Source organism: Chroicocephalus ridibundus, chromosome 1 (genome assembly GCF_963924245.1).
Source record: "Chroicocephalus ridibundus chromosome 1, bChrRid1.1, whole genome shotgun sequence".
Lineage (NCBI taxonomy): Eukaryota > Metazoa > Chordata > Aves > Charadriiformes > Laridae > Chroicocephalus > Chroicocephalus ridibundus.
Genome location: NC_086284.1, coordinates 211,976,848 through 211,998,237, shown reverse-complemented (window position 1 = coordinate 211,998,237; position 21,390 = coordinate 211,976,848). Strand labels below are relative to the sequence as shown.

Here is a 21,390-nt window from a genome sequence, read left to right as displayed (position 1 = left end):
ACACGTTTGGAGATGCTTACCCCAGTTTCCTAGGGACCTGACACACTACAGATTATGCTGGGCAACAAGCCATTATCTGTCAGTTGCCGTGTGAGAATCCTCCAGGTGTCCTTCTAGTGTTATAGATTAAACGGGAGGTGAGCTGTGGTAACTCACCTGTAGTGAGGGAGGAGTAACCTTACCTTGCTTGTAAAAGTGTGAGCATGGGTAGAAATGGCACACAGCTGACATAATGTACCTTATCTCAGTTCTTGTTGACTTCTCCCTTCCTAGCCCCCTTTGATTAGCTCAGCAGTCAGACAGCTATTTTCAAACAGTGAGATATCTGATACATGTCAAATAATACTGCATGTAACTCCTTGATCCTCCAGACGTGGTGTTTAGTATCACATGAAGTTACAATATAAGATGAAAGAGGCTGAGGAGAAAGGTCTGTCAATGCTTTTGCCATGTACATTGAAAAAATGTTCCATAATCCAGAGAGAACAGTTGTCAGTTGTCTCAAATCAGGGTAAGCCAGAATGGGCTTTTGGGGCTGTGAATTTTTCAGTCCTTCAGATCATAGATCATAGATCATAGAAAGGTTTGGGTTAGAAGGGACCTAAAGATCATCGAGTTCCAACCCCCCTGCCATGGGCAGGGACACCTCCCACTAGACCAGGCTGCTCAAAGCCCCATCCAGCCTGGCCTTGAACACCTCCAGGGATGGGGCAGCCACAGCTTCTCTGGGCAATCTGTTCCAGTGTCTCACCACCCTCACAGTAAAGAATTTCTTCCCAATATTTAATCTAAATCTACTCTCTTTCAGTTTAAAACTGTTCCCCCTCGTCCCATCGCTCCACTCCCTGATCAAGAGTGCCCCCCAGCTTTCCTGGAGCCCTTTTAGGGACTGGAAGGGGCTCTAAGGTCTCCCCGGAGCCTTCTCATCTCCAGTCTGAATCAGGATAACAGATTTCCAGATGATATAGGAAAAAATTTTCAAATCCATTTTTCTGTATGGATATATTTCACATTTACATGACCTAGCTCCTTGCATGGACTTTTGGCCACTGCTGCTGTTAGACGTGATGTAATTGCCAGTAACAAAAGCTGCGTGAATGTCCTGCCATTGCCAGTACAACTTTCTTCTGCAGGCTGAATACAAAATAGGGTCATTCGTCTTTCTTAGACCAAGAGAAGCTGTTATCTCTTCATTAACTGGTGAACATCCTTCTAGTAATTAACCATGACAGGACAAATCCATTCCATACGGACGAAATCACTCAGACATCATTAGAACAGCAGCAGGAACCAGATAGCAGCATTCATGTGGAACAGTCACCCAGTGCAGAACAGCAATAGAGGTGAATGCTGAGCTAGCTCGTGTCAGTGAAATGCTGGAGTAGTTCTGCTGGTCTCCAAGACTCCGCTCCCTCCCCTTCCCTTCCCTTCCCTTCCCTTCCCTTCCCTTCCCTTCCCTTCCCTTCCCTTCCCTTCCCTTCCCTTCCCTTCCCTTCCCTTCCCTTCCCTTCCCTTCCCTTCCCTTCCCTTCCCTTCCCTTCCCTTCCCTTCCCTTCCCTTCCCTTCCCTTCCCTTCCCTTCCCTTCCCTTCCCTTCCCTTCCCGCCGCTCCTCTCCTCTCCTCTCCTCTCCTCTCCTCTCCTCTCCTCTCCTCTCCTCTCCTCTCCTCTCCTCTCCTCTCCTCTCCTCTCCTCTCCTCTCCTCTCCTCTCCTCTCCTCTCCTCTCCTCTCCTCTCCTCTCCTCTCCTCTCCATTGTAGGTGAGTGAGTAGCACTCACTGCCAGGAACTGAACTGTTATTGTAGACCTTTGACAGCCTAACATCTGTTTTCACTTGAGAAAGCATTTTACAAACTGGGAAAAATTCTTCCCCCTAGATTTTTACCATCTGCTGACTTGAGGGATGTCTACCCATTTGTTGTACTTCCCATTACCAATTTTCAGCAGCAGAATGTGGATTGAGGATGCAAATCCCAGAGCGCTTCATAACTGATAACTAAGCTTTGCTCTCCTCCTAGTTCTTGCCCTGCAGGCACCTGCGATGGATGCACTTTCTATTTTGTATGGGAAAGTGCAGAAGCTTGCCCTCTCTGCACGGAGCAAGACTACCATGAGATCGAGGGAGCCTGCAAAAAAGGATTTCAGGTACAGGACCCATGTCTCCAAGTCAGATGGGTTCATTTGGGTATAACTTGGACTCTGTTGAAATTTGGTGTGCAAATTCAGATACAAGTGCAGGTAGAGTTGTGAAATCTCAGCCCAGGCTCTGAGCTGGCTGGGTCCAAGTCTCATTGGCAAGGTGCTGTGTTGAGACTCAGGGATATTTGTGCCAATGACAGCGTGGTTCCTGGAGGAGAGCTGGCTTGTGCTGACCAAATATGTGGGTAAGGACATGAACTTTGGATGCATTCATACATGCCGGAAAGTTATTTGTGAAGGATGGAGTGCCCAAAGGACTTAAATCCTTTAACACTCACAAACATCGGGGACAGGCTAGGACAGGATTCAGAATTTCAGTTGAGAAATTCATCCATCCTTGCTTGCAATTTTTTTGCTGCTGCCTTCTCTAGTCAAATATTAGGAAGTCCTTTCACAGACTCTTGACTGTCCTGTTGATCAACAGCTCCAATGCAAGCACAACACATTCACCATGTTGTGCCTGGTGAAGAGCAATATGGAAGAGGAAAGCCTTTTACCATGTCTGAACCTGCAGGCACAATCAAGGGGCCAACTGAGTAGATAATATGACTCCACCTAGAGTCCGAAAACTTGAAATTACATGTTTTGGTTTGCTTTCATTGAAAAGAACCTTTTCTAGCCGTTCTACCTCAAAACAACTTGTTTTCTTCAACTCTAAATAGTTCTCTCTTTTCCTATAAACAGCTCACTTTTTGGTCTTTTTTGTTTCCCACTTGAAAGGAAACCTTATATGTATGGAATGAGCCAAAGCATTGCATTAAAGGGGTTCCCTTGCCAGAAAAAAGGACCAGCGCTTGTGAAACAGTGGATTTTTGGCTAAAAGTTGGAGCTGGTGTTGGTGCTTTCACAGCCGTTCTGCTCGTAGCTTTGACCTGCTATTTTTGGAAGAAGAACCAGAAGTAAGTAAAATTGTGTTCCATATAAAAGTAAGCTAAAACCTTGATGTAGTGAACAGAAAGACATTTCATGGATCTGATGTTATGACAATGTTGATGAGAAATACCATCTTGGATTAGTCTGTTAATCCACCAAGCCGAGGTTTCTTCTGTCAACAGTGGCTATCAAAAATGCTAGTGAGGAAAGCATAGAAAATCCACAGTAATTTGTTATGGAATAATTTCCCAACAGGAACTGACTTTTTAATGCCAAAGAGTTTGAAGTTGACCTTAGGTCCTGAGTAACACAGCTTTCTAAAGGTCTGAATACCAAAAGTATATCTCTTCAGTCTGATTAGTCCCTTTCGGTTGGGTTAAAATAAGGTTCTTGACCATATATCGCTTAGGTCTCTTTTGGCAGGTCCATGTCTGGTGCACACCCAAAAGATCTCTTCTCAGACTAAACATACTGGCTGTTCCCCATCCTCATTGTCCTCTGCTTCCCAAATCTCATGCCATAAACTTTCAAAACGTGATTCCACCTCTGTGGGATTTCATCGCCCCATAGCACATCCGTCTTCACCAAATGCAGACTCCAGTATCACGGTCCCCACCTCTTGCTGCCTCCTGCCACACACTGTTACACATCCCTCCCCCATAGCCTCTTTGGACAAGGGTGTGATGCAGATTCTGATAACGGACTGAAGTCAGACCTGCTGTTGCCCCAACCAGCACGCAGGTCACACTTCTTCATGCAGGGAATCTCCTGCCCTACTTGTGGTCTTTTGGGAAAACATGGCTCTTTTATAAGGATAGAGGTCTAATCTGGAGAGCAGGAGCTTGGTGTATTGTTAATACTGTTCTGGTAACATGTTTTTAATGATTGAAAAATATCTAATTTCCAGTAAATACCTCAGAGGTAACTATGTGGAAGGACTGCAGATAATCTAAATTACAAATACCTTGAATATGGGACATTTATAAAAAAAATCTATGCCTGTCTGGCTTTATATTTTCAGGCTGGAGTATAAATATTCCAAATTAGTGATGACAGCGAACTCAAAAGAGTGCGAGCTGCCAGCTGCTGACAGCTGTGCTATAATGGAAGGAGAAGATAATGAAGAAGAAATAGTATATTCAAATAAGCAGTCACTGCTGGGGAAGCTCAAGTCCTTGGCGACAAAGGTGAGTAGTAATTACTGCTATTAATACTAAAAATAATTATTACCTTTATTTATTACTGGACGTGATGAGGCTGTGATGCTAATTTGCACAGTGCTTTGTGCAGCCTCCCACGCACACATCACCCAGTCCATAGTCAATCCGCTGAAATCCACAGTCTGGATAATGATAGGAAATGTTGCAGGTATTGAGTAAACACTTCGTCTTCTGCAGAGGGATTTCAGTCGCATTCCTTATTGTGTGGGTGATACCTAAAAAGCAGTTAATGGTGGGGGGAACCTCTCTTCCCGGGTTCCTACCAGATACCTCCATTGCTGAGGCGGAAAAAACTAGGGTCTTTTCAGTCTGGAAAAAAGACAACTGCGGGGGGATCTTATCAACACTTAAAAACACTTAAAGGGTGGGTGTCAGGAGGATGGGGCCGGGCTCTTTTCAGTGGTGTCTGGGGACAGGACAAGAAGTAATGGGCACAAACTTGAGCATAGGAAGTTCCACCTAAACATGAGGAGGAACTTCTTTACCCTGAGGGTGGCAGAGCCCTGGCACAGGCTGCCCAGAGAGGTGGTGGAGTCTCCTTCTCTGGAGACATTCAAACCCTGCCTGGACGCGTTCCTGTGCAACCTGCTCTGGGTGACCCTGCTCTGGCAGGGGGTTGGACTAGATGATCTCCAGAGGTCCCTTCCACTCCCTACCATTCTGTGATTCTGTGATTATACATACAGAAAATTAACACTGGGAAGAGAGCCACCAGCCAGCTCCTTGCAGCTACCCTGGGCTGGCTTCATGGCTGACTCGAGAACCATAATTTTGAGTACTGTAGGACTCAGTTGAAGAGGAGGCATCAGCCACAGCCTGATACCCAATACAGCAACCTCCTCCATTTCAGTGGGAAGCAACAGCAAAAAGCAATTTTTCTGCAGCACGTGTGATGTGGGGTTTTGCATGTCTGATTTCATAGCACAAAGGTCTTTGGTGTGCTTTGAACATTTCTGAGAGGAACAACAGAGGACCATCATGGTAGATCCTGCAAGCACTTTGCTCTTTATTCCAAGTGCCTTGAAGTCTATGGGAAGCGTAGTGTTGTCTTTAAGGGGGTCCAGCTGGGGCATCTATTATGATCATGATAAAGGTGGATGCCATTTTCCCTTTCAAACAGTTTTGCTGAAGTGGGTTGTTTCAAAATAGGACCATAATAAAAAGTTATTTTAAAAAGTCACTTTCTCATTTTGTTGTCAAAATAGTCGTTCAGAATGTTGAATTTTGAGATTGGTTTTTTTCTTGTATTCCTTTTTTTCCCTTCTGTGATTGAGTGCAATGTAATTAAAATCTGTGTGCCTCCTTTCTTTTCCCTTATTTTTTTCTTCTCTTTGTTATTTTCCTTTTTTTTTATTGGACTTCTGTCCACTTTCCACACTTACCTGCTCCCCAGACCTCCCTCCAAGGAGAAGTTACCATTACACAGCTAATATGCGGAACTTCCCCTTGACCCCAACCTGTCTATTTGTCTTGCAAAATCAATATTGTTCCTTGTGGAAAGGGGCAGAAATTCAATATTGATTCTTAATTCAATATTGGGAATATTGAAAATGTAAATGAAGTGAAATCACATCAATTTTTGTGGCGGAATTGCAAAAATGCAAGTTGATTCTATTTTGAGTCTCATAGGGACTGACTCTGAAATACTGATGGCTGTTTTTTGTCCGTGAAATGGCTCGGCGGGTGTGCCTGAGCGTAATGACCAGTGCTGCTGGGGAGGGTCGTGTTTTGCTGAACGCCTGATAAGTATAAAAGCTTTGCTGCCTCTATTTGCGGTACCAACCACTGGCTCCTTCCTGATTAGAAGTATAGAGACGAGAGTGTGGGAGAAGTGTTTGGTTTTTTATCTTTCTTTAAAGTAAGCTTTAGTACTTTAGTATTCAGAGTTTTTTAAAGTTCCTATATCTATTGTAGCAGGTTCACTGAGTATTCTCTCCTTATTAAACAAGCCTGTCAGACATTTCTAAGCTGATTCCCTTTTTCCTGCTAGATAATCATAGCTGGCAAACTCAGCTTCCAGTACCTCATTAGCTTACTGAAATCTGTGTCCTGTGTCCCTGCAGATAACCGGAATTTAATGTATATTTCTCCAAAACAAATGTTATAGGCATCAGTTTTCATTTATGCAAAAGATGAGGAAATCATCTCCTGCTGCATATGCATGTAAAATACGGGAAAAAATATATAGAGGAAAACGGGAGAAAAAGAGGAGAAATGTAAACCGAGAGATAAAGAAAAATCTGAAGTATCCTAACTATATGTTCAAGCTTCAGGCAATGGCGCTTCTGTGAAGCAAAACATCTCATGAAGCTATTAGTGGTTTTGAGTACCCAAGGAATTCAGGGCTAGGTCTGTAAGTACAGAAAGAAGTGACAGTTATTTTTAATGAGAATATAGAAGTTAAAGAATTATGAAACTGCTTCAGATTGGAGGCTGTTCTCATTCCATCTGTTGTCTCCAGCATAACAATACCAGGTCCTTCAGAACAAGAAATATATACTCTGCAGTAGGCTGGCGTGGGACAATTTCCCCCCCTGCTCTTTCTCACATCTGCACTAGGCTGTCCTGATCTCTGAGGGAGACAGCTGTAAAGGTCAGATCATGAGGTTAGTTTAACATAGTTTCCAAACTGTGTATATCAACAAGTATAAAAGGTAGATACACGAATCCAGAACTAGCATTTTCTAGTGAGTATTTTTATGAGGGCTCCTTCATTCATTGTTTCTGCAGGGACCGTTGGGTTGTTGGCGCACGCAGTAATGCGTACGTCCGTGCTTCTCGCCCTGATGCCAGAGGGCCCCGGCTGGCGCCCAGCAAATAACAACAGAAAGAAAACTCAACCCTCTAGCCCAGCCCTGGTTTTTAAGATGGCAGAGGATTTGCAGAGCCTTTTTGCTCTGTGGGTCTCCCAGAGGACGAGTTGGGATGGGAATCCAGGAGTGAGGCAATGGCGTTCACATTCACAGACTTTGGTCCGAACATTTTATTTATTGTAGGAAACACATTCATAAGTAATAATAACCATAAATATGATTACCTTGCAATTCCCCAACTCTGAATACCTCTCCTATACTGTGAGTACGAAATGCAAATTTTCCCTGTACCCTGTGCCATGGACAATATAACTGGCAAAATTTTATTGATTTTCCAAATTTTTTACAGAATTAGTAGCGTTGTAAAATAATAAAGGGTCAAACTGTGCACTTAATGACTGTGGTAGAAATAAAGTGAGGTCTTTGGCAAAGGCTGCTCTGGAGATATTAAGAGAAGTGACATTAGTAACCGTTGGAGTGAATTTGAGGAAACCCAGTTGATGGGAACCTGTCTTTTCCATTGCAGGAAAAAGAAGATAATTTTGAATCTGTTCAGCTGAAATCTTCAAGATCCCAGAATATATGAAGAATTAATGCTGCCTTCAAAGAAACAAACCTAATTTCTATTTTTACAGGACCATATTTTAAACATATTCTGGCACACATTGTAGTGGTGATCTTGGTGAGAAATGCTTGGCCATTTAGGAGGAAAGAAGACAGGAAGCAAACTAGAAAATTGGATTGCCTTACCATGTGATTGAGTACCTTGCCAAAAAAAGAAAGCAGATGCTTGGATTCCATACTGGGAATGAAATTCAACTCAGGAAGAGATATACATACTGCAAATAACATGAATTTTTTGCATTCACCTGGGCATTGCTTAAGCATGCCATATGATTTATAGGTACCTTTCATTTCCTGTCACTCCTTCTACTCGTAAGAATTGATTTTCAGAGAGGCCTGAAACCTCCCACAGAGGTTGCGTATTGTCCTTTAGTAGCATAACTGTGAGTGTCTCTTAAAATCAAAATTGTAAATGGTACTGGGAATGAACATCAGGTGAGTCTTGAGCTTTGGAAAGTATTTTTGATTTTAATACTTTGAAGAGTTGGATGGTCTGCGTTGGCCTAATGCAAGAGGTGTGGTGTTGCACCTGCAAGTTGAACCCATTCTGATGCTTAAGTCATGGCCATCATGGTTGGGGTAAAACCTGGTGCTCTTAAATTTAAGTGTGTTAACTGCTTTTGTATGAATTGTAGGTCTGGGCCCATGAGTTTATAGGGAGTAGCAGGCTCAAACTCTATAAAGAGAAGGAAAGTGATATCTAAAGTGCAAGTTGCACTTGTCCCTCTCTGTGGCATCTTGTCCCTCTCTGGAATCTTGTCCTTTCAAGGGAGGTCGTTGACAGTTTCAGGACCCTCCCTTGGGCTGCCAATATGTCACCTTTCCCTGGGTTGCAAACCAACAAAGCCTGAACTACGGAGGTAAAGCAAGAATCTCTACTTCTGGAAATCGTGGGTGAGCTTTGGCGGTTGGGAGGCTTATTAGAAATGTTCAGCCACCCTCATTCCTGGACCCACGCAAGGAACGAGGACAGATGCCCGGCAGAGCTGAGCATGGGTTATGTACTTGTGCAGCTCAGCACCTAAATGCTTTCTGCTGTCAGTGCAAGTACCTGTCTTGGAAGAAGGGCACAAAATGGTGTCATAAAAACTGGAGCCTGGGTGGACTTTTTCATAAAATCAGCCACATTATAAGCATGTGATCTTCATAATATCCACTGTAATAATTTCCTGAAATTCCCATTGAGTTTGAACTCAAAGGAATCTGAACCTTAGGCAAAAAATATTTGAGTAAAATTATGCAAGATTTGTATAGAGCCAGGAGAAAATGAGGAATGATTCTTGTATTGACCTCTGGTCAGAGTCATATTTTCATTATAGCAAAATTACGTGAATTGCTGAATGCATCAAAACCGGAAAAGACACATGGGCAGAAATGGTCTTTTTACTATAAGGAATACAGATTTTTGATTTTATATGATTGAGTAGATCTATCAGTAAAAGAGGGCCCACTTTTAACTAAAATTTAAATTAAACTGAGTTTTCTGCACTCTAAATATTTTATTATACTATAGATGTGGACAAAAATTTTATGAAGTTTAGATTTTATTGTTTTGTTTTTGTTTTTTTTTTTTTTGTTAGGAAAAATTCAGCTCAGTTATTTTATATCTCCAGTCAAAGAACACAAGCTTTACTCTTTTGATGGGAGATACTTCAGGCATCTTAACTGAAGTGGTGTACATTTTTTGTTGTTCTTGAAAAGGCACTTCACTTTCCCAACAAAGATTTTTATGGGGTATTGTTGAATGTATATTAAATACACATTCCTTTTTGTATATTTTGTACCATTGCACACTTATTATTGTACATTGTATTTGTCGTCATGATGTCATTTATATATGGTTGTCAAAGATGATATGCTCACGGAGTAAATGGTTATGGCTTTGGGATTTCACTTCTTGGATCTTTTATGAAGAGGGTTTTTATGTTGTTGATTTTTATTCAACTAGTGTGCTGTAGCATCAAAGATATATATCTGATGGGCATTCATAAAATAAAGTGAAAATATATTTGAAATTTTGGACTTGAGATGTGTGGTGGAACTGCAGCCTTTCCTGGACATTGCAGGTCTGCAGTGGTGGATAGAGCTTTTCACTGCCATCAAACTGCATCTGTCTACGTCTCCTTTGTTTTTTTCCCTTCTCTCTCCATATGTTTTCCAAGCCATAATTACAGCTCATTCTCCAGAACATAATTTTTTGTGTCATCGCTGGACCCTTATCTCCAAAATGCCTTAATTTTTATGAACTATATTTATTTTGACTTCATACCGCAGCGAGTTTGTTTGCTTCCTTTCTCTTTCCCTTTTATTTTCCAAATAAAGTACAGAGTGGAAATTTTTTGTCAGCTCTGACTGACTTTGCTACGACCCTTGTCAGCTCTGCTTCCAAATGGTTTGTTATGATATTGTTGAAAATCCTTCCAGACAATCTAATAGCGTATCTGGTACAGTGCTAACTTAGTGGGATACAAACCAATACTGTAGACTTTATTTACCTTAAGATAAGAAAATGTAATTTTCCAACAATTCAGCAAGTTAAAACTGGCATATTTTAGCTGACTTCTGCTATTCTTTTCTTTCTGTTAAAGATATAGTAGAGAAGGGCAGTTTCCATTTTCCAGTAAGAGGCAAATTTTGGAAGCCTTTAACACTTCATTAAGAAATCAGCTGTCTGTGACCTCTTCTAGTACTCTGCCAAAATATACTTACAGCAACCTCCCCCTTTTTCCCACATGGAATCACATCAGAAACTGTTATTTGATGCCATAAAACAATGTGATCAGTCTGTTATGTGTTCACTTGATTAAACGGAATGCATTTTATTGCTGCATTTGCACGCTTTTCTTTGAAATCTGGAGTCAAGCAACTGAATCTCTTCGAGGATTAAGCACATTTTAGTGGTGTCTCTGTATAAATTATTGGCAAATTAGCAGAATGTTATTGTCTCAGCTTTGACAGTGCTTGCTAGGGGGGAAATGTGCAAATGTATTCTGTCTTGGCTCTGATTATGTTGGTTGACGTTTGTAATATATAATACGATTGATTAAGAGTCTAGGCTTGGGGAAAATTAAGTGTCTTAGAGTCATAAAGGGAAGTTACTGAGTAGCTTCAAGGAGCTGTCATCTTTGTTCAAAGAAAGGATTTGACTACTTGCTCTTGAAAAAGAGGTTCTGAGACTCTTCATTAGTAAGGGAAAGTTTGCAGTTTTTGGCTTGCCTGTCCTGCCAGAGCTAGTAGTACCCATAAGATGGAGATACTTAATTATAATCAGACAAGATAGCAGCAGATGTTGCCATTTAGGAGCCAGCGGTTGTTGACTCATCCCCAGCAGTGGTCAACACAAAGTGCTTCAATGTAAGAGTAAAAACAGCTACAATTGGTGCTGACATGCCAACGGGGATGACATTTTTCCTAAGCAAGGAATGCCGCTCGTTGGTCCATATCATGAAGCACGGAGGCCTTAAATATCTATTCTATATAATGTAACAGGGAATGATAACCTCAAGAGAAATCTTGGGAAGTTCTGCTTATCTTTGGTCGTCTCTCTCAGTCTTTCCCCTTGTATGCTTCTTTCACTGAATCCCCTTGTTTTTATTTCTTGCTGCTTTTGAATGCTTGTGAACTGTGCTTCTTTGGCAAGCATGTAAGGAGGTAGGAACAGACGTAAAACGAGGTCAGGCTCATCCTAAAATACACAGTGTGTGTCACAACATACGGTGACATCCCCAGTCACCTGGTTGGATGTGCCCACACTGAATACGTGCAGGAGGAGCGAGGGAGACATGAGAATTGAGTTGATCATAAGCTGCCACTGTGTTTTGGTTATTTCTCTGGATGTACAGAGTTGGATGTCATCAGGAAGAAAACTCCAAGGTCTCATATACTGGGTGCTCTAACAGCACCTGAAACCAAAGCGAGGTTGGGTGGATGTGTGTTTGCTTGAATAAAAGATGTGCAAGAGTGACCTCTGAGAGTTTTGATGTTATATACATCCCATTCTGGCCCTTGCCTTCTTCCATATTTAAAATGGCAATGTGCTAGAAAGTCATTATCTGCTTGCCGTTGTTGCCTCTAAAGGAGGGGTTGGTGTGTGTAGGGAAGTGGCACCGCTGGGGCGAGAGAAGACCTTTCCTGACCCTGCCACTTCCTTAGAGGAAGGAGAAGAGAGAAGATGAGCACTCCAGGCCGCCCCCCCAGCCTTTGCTTCCTACCCATCCCCTTCCTATTGCAAAACCAGCCCAGCCTGGCCTTGGCCTCTTTCCTTCTTGCAGTGACAAAGCTCAGCTCTGCCTGTGTTGCTGAGAAGCTTTGAGGTGGCTGTGGATAAACAGCTTCTGCCTTTCATCTTGCGGACCCAAGCATTAATGAGTAGGCAATGACATCATGGGCATCAGACTGTGTTTGGTGATGAGTTAAGGGTTTGTTTTCGTCTCCCTTACTCTAAGTGTACTAATTGGGTGAAGGATTGCAGCTCTTTACCACAGCTGAGATTTCTGGGTGGAGTCAGGATATTTTGGACATTTTCTGCTCATTTTGGGGATTTGTTTTGTTTAGGTAGAACATGACATTTTTAAAATAGGTTTTGACCATTTTTCATTTTGAAAGGACAACTCCTTTTGAAATTTCTCTGGCTATGCCTGAAACCAGTTGTATTCAATTAATTCAGGAAAAATAACCACTTGAAGACAAAATAAAATCTTTTGGTTTGCCACAGTAGATTTTTGTTTTGCTTTCAAATTTCACTCAAGATTTAAAAAAACCCCACCTCTCCTACAAAAAAAAAAAAATATCAACCAAGAACAAAGACAAAAAAAAACGCCAAAGCTTGTTTACTTCAGATTGACTGGCGATGATTTTTTTGAGTCTTATTTTTCTGCTCAGCCAATAAATAAAAAGTGATCAGTTTTCCACAGACCTTTCTGCACTCTTGGTTTGTGTCAGGTACTCTGAAGTTATGGTTTCTGATGACAAATAAATAAACTTTTCTGCAGCCTCCAGTAAGGCACCACAGATTCTGGGTTAAGCCTTGCTCTCGTCCCCAGCGTTTCCCCGCGTTGGCTACCTGCAGGGCTCAGAGCAGTGTGACGACTCTTCAGGCTCCCAGCCAAGGTACCTGAGGCTTCCCTCCACCATGCAAGGAACCGTGACAGAACCCACTGTGCTTTGAGGTGAATTACTCAAGTCTTTATATATGGTGGGAGCGATGAAGAGACCAGAAGAGTTTTCTGCTCTGAAGCCAAGTTTTACACAAATGGGAACAAAAACTATAAACTGTTCTAAATAGAGAAACTAAAATGACGATGTGAGACAACAGCAATAAATAAATAAATAAATAAATAAATTTCTGTTTCTCAAGAGATTTTCATGCTAGTATTGTGTGCAAAGCCTCTGCCAGACTTTGACATTTTCCTTTTTTGTTTTGCTGTGTTTTGAAACTGGATTACTTGAATCATCAGGCAATACCAGATAGTCTGCATCCTTAGACATCCGATGGAAAGTAGTGAAAATCTTTTAAGACAAAACCAAGTAAAATACAAAAATGACGTGAACATTCGGTGGGGCTGGAACTTCAGAGCTACATGTGGTTTGTTTTTTTTTTTTGTATGAAAAACCCACAGGCAAGTGGCTTTCAAACTACCTAAGTATTCATAACGCCTGTTCAGACACAGACGTTGGGTCATTTTCTCAATAGTGCTATCAAAAAGAATGAAAACTCTGGCACTGTAAGATCCTCACCTGCTATAAATTAGCTTCAGTAACGCCAATTTAGATTCTGGGGGTGGAATATCATCTGACGCAACGCCTTTATTTTCAGTGCAAACTTTGTGATCTGAGCAAGCTCTGCTAGCCTTTGTTTGGAGAGATTCACCTCAGCCCAAAGCAGCAGTCTGAGATAAGCCAGGGGAACTGTGCCCACTTCTCTCCACTGAATACAAAGGCAGAAGAGGTTGACAATCTCATATGTAGCTATTTATATTAATGAATGTCCGGTGAGGGTGGATTTGACCCTGATTGCTGCTTTCCATAAAAATTGAGAAGAAATTCACATTGGCTTAGCCATTTTTAAGAGCTTCATAAAGATAACGTAGGCGCAGGGACATCAGCATTACGGTCAGATATTCTGACCTGTTGCCATACTGTGAACAGACTCTTAATCCACAAAAGTGCACACAAAAGTCAAACGAAAGTAGCCTCTGCCCAACTTGAGATGCTTTAAGGGGTCTTGGTTTAGAAAGCAAGACTCCCAACCTGTCAAAGCTTGACCCTCGTGGGAATCAAGCCCAAAACATTAGGCACTCCAAAGCTTGTGGAGAGAAAGAAGCTGAATGCAGGGCTCTGCATGGGATGCGGGGCTGAGCAATGCCTATTTTGGGGAAAGTCACGGGGGTTTTTGTATTAGACAGCTCCATGATGCCCAGACTTAAATAGCTGCCTGTGTTGCCAGTCACAGAAGTGTAGACATCAAGAGGTCTTTGCAGGTGGACATATGGATGTCCAAAGAAAATAAGTATATATCTGTGAGTAGGAATTTCAAGACCCTGCATCTTTAATTTTTGAATTCAAAAGAACAGCTACTTCCTTTGCCAGTTCAGCCCTAAGGACTTGCACCTCCACAGAAATGTGTAAAAACCTCTGTGAGTGCAGGAGAACTAGGCTCCAGAGAACTTGTTCATCCAACAGCGTGTATCTGTAGTGTCTGCCTTTCAAGCCTCAGTGGTGTTGCCTTTGAAGTCAATGAGAATTTTGCTATTGACCTCAGCTGGAATGAGATCAACGGGAACAAGCCCTTAGGTAAATATGCCCAGACACATTAATCAAAGGTGTGTTTGTTTCCTTAATGACTTTTTGGACCTGGCAGAAGGGAGGATTTGAGATTGTTTCAATAGAGTGAGGGCAGCTTTAAGAGAGCAGTTATAAAAGCCAGACTTTAAAGGTATTTTGCAGTTGTCTAAGTACCTGGTATATGTGTCTTAAATCGCTTGGTTTGAATGCAAAGGTCACCGAGAGACGTGTAAATGTCTCCTAGATTTCTCTTTTGTGACTTTTTTTGGTCTCTCTTTCTGTGGTTGATGCAGACAAACTGAACCAGCTTTGTTTTGGCTGGAGGTATATAACAGTCTTAGCTAATTTTCTGACAGGTTTTCTTCCATCTCCTTGCCAACCTAATCTAAAATCTCTTTGTTTTTTTTTTATATGCTACCAATCTATTGCGTGCATGACAGCATTAAGTCGTGCCAAATGAGTGAACCAGTGATCAAACATTTTTTGCTAAGATCTCGTTGAGATGCAATTAGGCATTTTCACTTTTGAAGATCACCGTACATTTTAAGAACAAAAAGAGCACCTGAGATGCTTTAATAATAGGCATTTTTTTTTAAGGAGAGGGAATTTATACTTGACCCTGACAAAGCATTCATCGTAAGCACATATTATGTGGTATGGATTTTGCAACACAGGTACAGACTCATACACAGCTATGTGTGTGCACACATTAGTACTGCAGGCTTTTAATCCTTTTTACCTATCCTGGTGCCTAGAGAAATGTAATGACCTTGAGGGAGGAAGAAACAAAAATGAAAACATGCTGAAAAACTTTTATCTTTTTATTATTGGTGCCTTTACATTAATACTGCTGTTTTGTGCTGAGAAAACCAATCTGTTACACGTAAGGTAACTGTAATATACAACATAGAAATGCAGTCTAAGTTAATTACAACAAGGAGCTACAAAAAACTTTCGTAGGAAAGAAGTCACCTAACATTGCAACTGTGCTTGCAACAAATCACTCCCTTACTGTAGGACTATGCACATTGTGAACCATGGTTATTTACATGTCCCTTACAACCGTTAACAACAGAAGGGCTAAAATCAGTCTAAAAAGTTCCAGAACATCACTATATACTGTACAATCCTCAAAAATAATTTATTACACTGTTTCTAAAAAAAGGTACTAGTTTTGTTTCGATTTTGTTTGTTTTCTGGTGTTTTCCGGAGTGCACAACGTGTGCAAAATTTTGCCTAACAGTCTAAAAACTCAAAAACTGAACTGCAAGTCACAATCACAGAGATGAAGTGGTGGAGTCCAGAACTTCCCTTCCATTGCAGACGGTCGGTACGTACATACTAGCAGATGCTGAAAGAGAAAGAGAGAGGATAATTAACTGCCTTCATGGCAGCAAAAAAATTACAACAACATGTAGGATTAGAATTTGTGTTGATCTGGACCGTCTCACCCAACTTAACCATGCCCAGTGAAAAGTCACGGTATGTGACTGTGTCAGCAGTGGGGCTGATGGAGATGCTGCTTGCACCTCTACAAGGCAATTCAGATCCGAGGCTGAAGCATCCTCTGGAGGAACCCAGTTTCTCTTTGCTGACCATTGAGAGTGCTTAGGCTGACTAAGCTTCTCCAAGAAGTGTCTGGGGCTGTTCAGCCTAGAGAAGAGAAGGCTCCGGGGAGACCTTATAGCAGCCTTTCAGTCCCTAAAGGAGGCTTAATGGAAGCATGGGGAGGGACTCTTTATCAGGGAGTGTAGCAATAGGATGAGGGGTAACAGTTTTAAACTGAAAGAGAGTAGATTTAGATTAAATATTAGGAAGAAATTCTTTACTGTGAGGGTGGTGAGACACTGGCCCAGGTTGCCCAGAGAAGCTGTGGCTGCCTCATCCCTGGAGGTGTTCAAGGTCAGGCTGATGGGGCTTTGAGCAGCCTGGTCTGGTGGGAGGTGTCCCTGCCCATGGCAGGGGGGTGGAACTAGATGATCTTTAAGGTCCCTTCCAACCCAAACCATTCTATGATTCTATGAATAAAATATAGAAAATATTTTTGGATAATTCTGGGCCACTGGGTCTCACTTTATAGCACTTTGCATGGTAGTGTGAATTAATATAGCTAGAGTGGTGCGAAAATATCCCTGTAGAATAAAAAGTGAACCTTTGTTTTTTCTGTGTTTTGGTAAGAAATGCTCAGGTCTGATCCTTTCAGCTTTCACATAATTGGAGTGGACATTCCTGAAATAAAATACAGGCATTTTTAAATCCAGGAGAGAATCTACCTCTGCATATTGGGACCGTGTGCTGATTTACTTTTAATAAAAAAAAATAAGAATTCAAAGTACATGTTGGATGGAGAGACGAAATTTTTGAATAACTGAATTTGAAAGCAATATTATTTCTCACCTAATCCCAGAATATTTTCTGGCCACAATACCCTTAATTTCTAGGAGCTGTGTTTAATATGCAGCCAGAGGAGAGGGCCAGATTCTGATATCCTTGTCTACATTGCCTAATATTTTATACATCAGGTTTTCATTGCTTCAGTGATAAAAGATTAGATCTGAGTACCAGAATGTGTTTCTAAATGTATTTTATTTTGACTGTAGGATATATTACCATTCTGCTAAAGCCTTGTGGTTTTCAATTTACAAGCAAGCTGGTTTGTCCGTCTTTGTTAAAATTATCCATTGGGCATCAGGAATGTGTTTTCAGATACTCTGTGACATCTCTGCTTATGGCACCACAAAGCCGTTTTTTGAAAGATACATTAGGTTAATGATAACAGTGACCCAGAGAAATGTGATGCCTTCATCAAAGAAAACACACAGCGAGCAATGACTTAGTAAACTCAATCATCCAGTGTAAAAAGCAATTTATGCAGCTGACAAGGGCATGCTCAGTCTTCCAAAACTGGTGCTGGCTACGCTCTCCGTTGCAGACTCGTTCTCCAAAGATGCTCAGCATCATTTTCAGAGCAGATCACTATTTATTCAAATCAGCTACTATTTCTAATTCTTTCATTGACCGAATAAATATTTCATGGAAAACAGGACTGCTTTAACAAGAGAAATTTAGAGGCACCTATTGGACTAACCTACTATTCAGAGGGCAGGACATATTCCTGATAAACAGGAGAGCCAAAAATGAGACCGGTCTCTGAATTAGGTAGATGGAGTTTGATCTCTCATAACCTGGATATGTGCTGTGAGTCACATATGTGAAAGCAATCATTTGGAGTTAAAAGGGCACAGGACAGCATGTCTACGATTTTGTGAAAATTATCCATCAGGTTTTGTATCCAGTACTTTTAACTGGGTATAATATGGCAGGACATCGACCCGAATTTTTGATTATTGTTATTATTTTTTTATTTCTACTTATTGTTGGCAAATAGAAAAAACAGTACTGCTTAGGAGACCCAATTCAAATCCCTGTTCTACCGCAGTATGAGTACAGGCAAAAGCATTTCATTTCTGTGAACATCAGTCACCCACCCAGAACGTTTTTAGCTTCGGGGTTTTTTTGAAGTCCCAACACATTGAAGAGCATGAATAGCTCAAATACTACGGTAACTGGGTCGGGAGGATGTCAAAGTTGGACAGAGAAATATGGTGGTAGGCGAGAAACAAGTGGCCTTGTGTTTTCAGTTCCCAGGCTTCCTCCACAGCACGTACCTCTCTTGTAGTGCTGGGAGGCAGTTATTAACTCTGCCGGGTGGAGTAAAGCGTTCACACTCAGTATCCAGCTCTCTCTGAGACTGAACAAAAGATCTTACTTTTCCTTACAGGCCTCAGCACCGTTAATCACTGGCCCTGCAGGGTTCTGAGTTTCACGTTGTGTCTTACAGCAGCAGCCAAAGGGCTTCCTGAAATATTGCTGGAGCTGCTAGAGACCATTCACCTCCATTTTGCCTCGCGCTGAGGGCAAGCTAAAATGTGTGACATGACCAGAAGTCTTGATCTGGCTGCAATTCATGCTTTTGATCTTCTCTTTCTTGGTCGTCCCTCATTTTTCTTAGATAATCCAAGGCAAAGAACAGGAGGTAAAATGCAAGAGCCCAGCAGTGCCATGGGCACCTTGCAGCGTGCCTACATGGTGAGGAACCGGCAGACTCAAACCTGCCGTCTGTGTGCCACTTCCTCCACTCATGCTCACAGATGGACAACTCTGAGTTAGTCATGTATAAAAGCCGTATATCAGGTCTAGTTTGGAACAAGGTCTGGGAAAACAAATTCTGAAAGAGAAAATTTGCCAGCCTGGCTATAAACAGTAGCTTCATTTCTTTTTCTGACCCCTTTGGAGGACAACTGGAGGAGCTCAAGTCCATGTGTGGCTCTCCATGTGGACATAACTTGCATGAATGATACCTTCTGTGTGTAAAAGCTCATCCTGAATCACGTAGGTGTTTAAATCAGTCCTGAACTCTCTGGGAAGTTTTATGAGTGCTGACTTCCTACCTTACGAGAAAACCTCTGCCAAACCCATAAAACAGGCCACAGGAAAACTGGGAAACATCCCAATGGGGGAAACACTCAGGGGGAGCAGAACTTACACAGCACTGCCAAAAGTGAATTTTTAGATTCAAATAAATGTGTACAGATATATAAATTTCAAAACACGTCATATACCTAGGTACACATATATCCTGTCTCTTTTCAGCTTAAACCTATATTCTTTTGTAGTCCAGACTTCAGCTGTCAAAATGATCAAAGCTTGGTGCCTCTAAAACAAGTTTCCTCACCTAGTGGCAAAGTATTCACCTCTACTTGCTTTCTGCAGAGCATGTAGCAAAGACGAGCAGCTGTATTCAGGTGACTACGTGAGGTGCTCAGTTTAGCTCTCATGACCGCTCTGCAGCTTATGTGGTTGACCATTGACTCAGGCTCTTCCTCCACTGCTCTGTTTAGGGATGTAACTGCGATACACATTTAGAGCTAACACTTAACACTACCCCAGAGCACCATGAGCGTCACTTACCGTTTCTCATAGCGTTTGGCCAGTTTTCATGGTTCCAGGAACTGTGTGTGAGTCATTTGCTGTTCATGACCCACTACACTCTTGGCATTAAGGACTGATGGAGTAAGGAGGTTGGTGGCAGCCCTGAGATGCAATGGAAGTAGGAATCCATGGAGATAGGAAACACATTGCCCTTTCGAGCCACTCGGGTACTCCTGTCCCTTAAGGCTGTGATAATGAACAAGAACTGGCTTTTCGGATGTTGCTGTTACTACAATGCCCTGGAGCTAATTTTGGTCAGTCTCATATTAAGCAGTTTCTGACTGATGAAAACAGCATCGAGACCAACATGAAAACAAGCTGACAGCCCCAAGACTGATGAGGGGAATATTTTAGACGTGGATTAGAATCAATCTGGATGACAATCTTTTCAGAGGTTTATAAATGACTAAGCAGTTAAAAAAATAAAAGAAAATGTACTTAAAATAATTTACAAATAAATGGAAGGGAGTAAGGGAAAATTTTCCATCTTACAAATATTGGTGCTGTGATAGACAATGAATTCTCAGTGTTATTTTCCCAAGTAACTGTCCTAGATGGAAACTATAGGGCTTTTTCCACTGTATGTGGTGGGCCTTTTAGTCCTGCTTCCAGGTCCATGTCTTACCATGGTCTGCAAAGACCAACAAAGATGAGCAGCCCTTATTCAGTTAGGTGTAAGCAGGAAAAGGAAATGACTGGGGCCACCTTTCTAAACAGTGAAGTAGCAAGAGATTGTAAGTCTGGATTTTTATACTTTCCTTAATGTCTTAGATGTGAAAAAGTAGGCTTTTAATGTAAAGATGTGCACTGAAGATGTCTTTCAATTGTATGCATGCTTGTGCACACACAGGTATTATCCAGCTGTTATAATAAAATATTGAATTCCAAAATGCAATCCTGTACAAAAGTATCCATGAATCAAAATGGTTTCTGACTAAGCTCATTCCACAGCATGAGAGAATAAAAAAACTTGGAAAGACCACTTATACAAAATTCATAGGGATGAAAATAATCTCATGGGACTTACCATTTCATCAAGAGACCAAACTTCCAAAGTTTATTGGGAATCCATTGGTCTTGCAAATCCAGGTCTTTTGGTAGTGCTCAGCACTTCAGGCACTTAGGGCCATCGCATCTCTCTTGGTTTAAGTTTCCCAAAACAGTTAGGACATTTTGGTTTCTGGTGTCAGGGTTGGATGCAGTCCTGACTGATGAGATGGGGAAGTGTAGAGCCACATAGCTGCTCTCTTGCTCAGGGACCTGGGCAATCATGGCACAGTATGGTTTGGGAGTGGGATGGGTGAGCCAGAGATGGCTGGGACCTCTTTATCTTCTGATCCCTGCCAATGTGATACACAGTGGGGTCCCAACTTCATTCCATGTTCTCTCTGAAATCTGAAGTGCCAAAGGTTTCTAGCCAATTTTGAAATTTACATCATACTCAAAAACCTGAGGCTAGGTTAGTGTGAACTTGCTGGCAAGCCTTGCTCTGTGTCCCCCCTTTCCTCTGCTTCTTATCCCTTGCCTCTTTCTAGTTGCAGTGCGCTTTTTCAATTAGCTTTCCAGGTTAGACATGCTGTCTGCAGAGCTCCAAGAACAAGATGCGGTGTGCTCCCATCCTTGACTAGTTAAGCTTGACAAGGGAAAAAAAAACACCCATACAGGTGAATTTATTATTTTAATCACAAAAAAATCTCTAAGCAACTCACCCAGAAGAGGAGCAACAGCCTCAAATCAAAACCACAGATGTGAATTTGCTTGGGGTGAAGAGACTAAAGATGAAGGAAAGGAGGGAGGCAGAGCAGACGAGCCATCCTGGCAATAGAGCACTGATTGCTTCTCCTGGCTGTGGCACTTAAAAAGGGTATTGCTCACACTCTGCATACAG

General features: G+C 41.8%; 2 protein-coding genes across 7 annotated transcripts in view; one reads left to right on the top strand and one right to left on the bottom strand.

Moving 5' to 3' along the window:
* The window catches only part of ELAPOR2 (endosome-lysosome associated apoptosis and autophagy regulator family member 2), a 111,674-nt gene extending 98,699 nt beyond the window's left edge, over positions 1 to 12,975 (top strand). The window contains exons 19-22 of the mRNA XM_063323566.1: positions 2,017 to 2,143; positions 2,918 to 3,096; positions 4,092 to 4,257; positions 7,630 to 12,975. Coding sequence (XP_063179636.1) covers positions 2,017 to 2,143; positions 2,918 to 3,096; positions 4,092 to 4,257; positions 7,630 to 7,689 — 532 coding nt within the window. The 3' untranslated portion in view covers positions 7,690 to 12,975. The remainder of the gene's footprint in view (positions 1 to 2,016; positions 2,144 to 2,917; positions 3,097 to 4,091; positions 4,258 to 7,629) is intronic.
* A 2,338-nt stretch (positions 12,976 to 15,313) lies between these two features.
* Positions 15,314 to 21,390, bottom strand: part of GRM3 (glutamate metabotropic receptor 3) — a 117,458-nt gene continuing 111,381 nt past the window's right edge. For all 6 annotated transcript variants that reach the window (XM_063323569.1, XM_063323568.1, XM_063323567.1 and 3 more), the window contains one exon: positions 15,314 to 15,861. In XM_063323569.1, the coding sequence (XP_063179639.1) occupies positions 15,788 to 15,861 (74 nt within the window). In that variant the 3' untranslated portion in view covers positions 15,314 to 15,787. The remainder of the gene's footprint in view (positions 15,862 to 21,390) is intronic.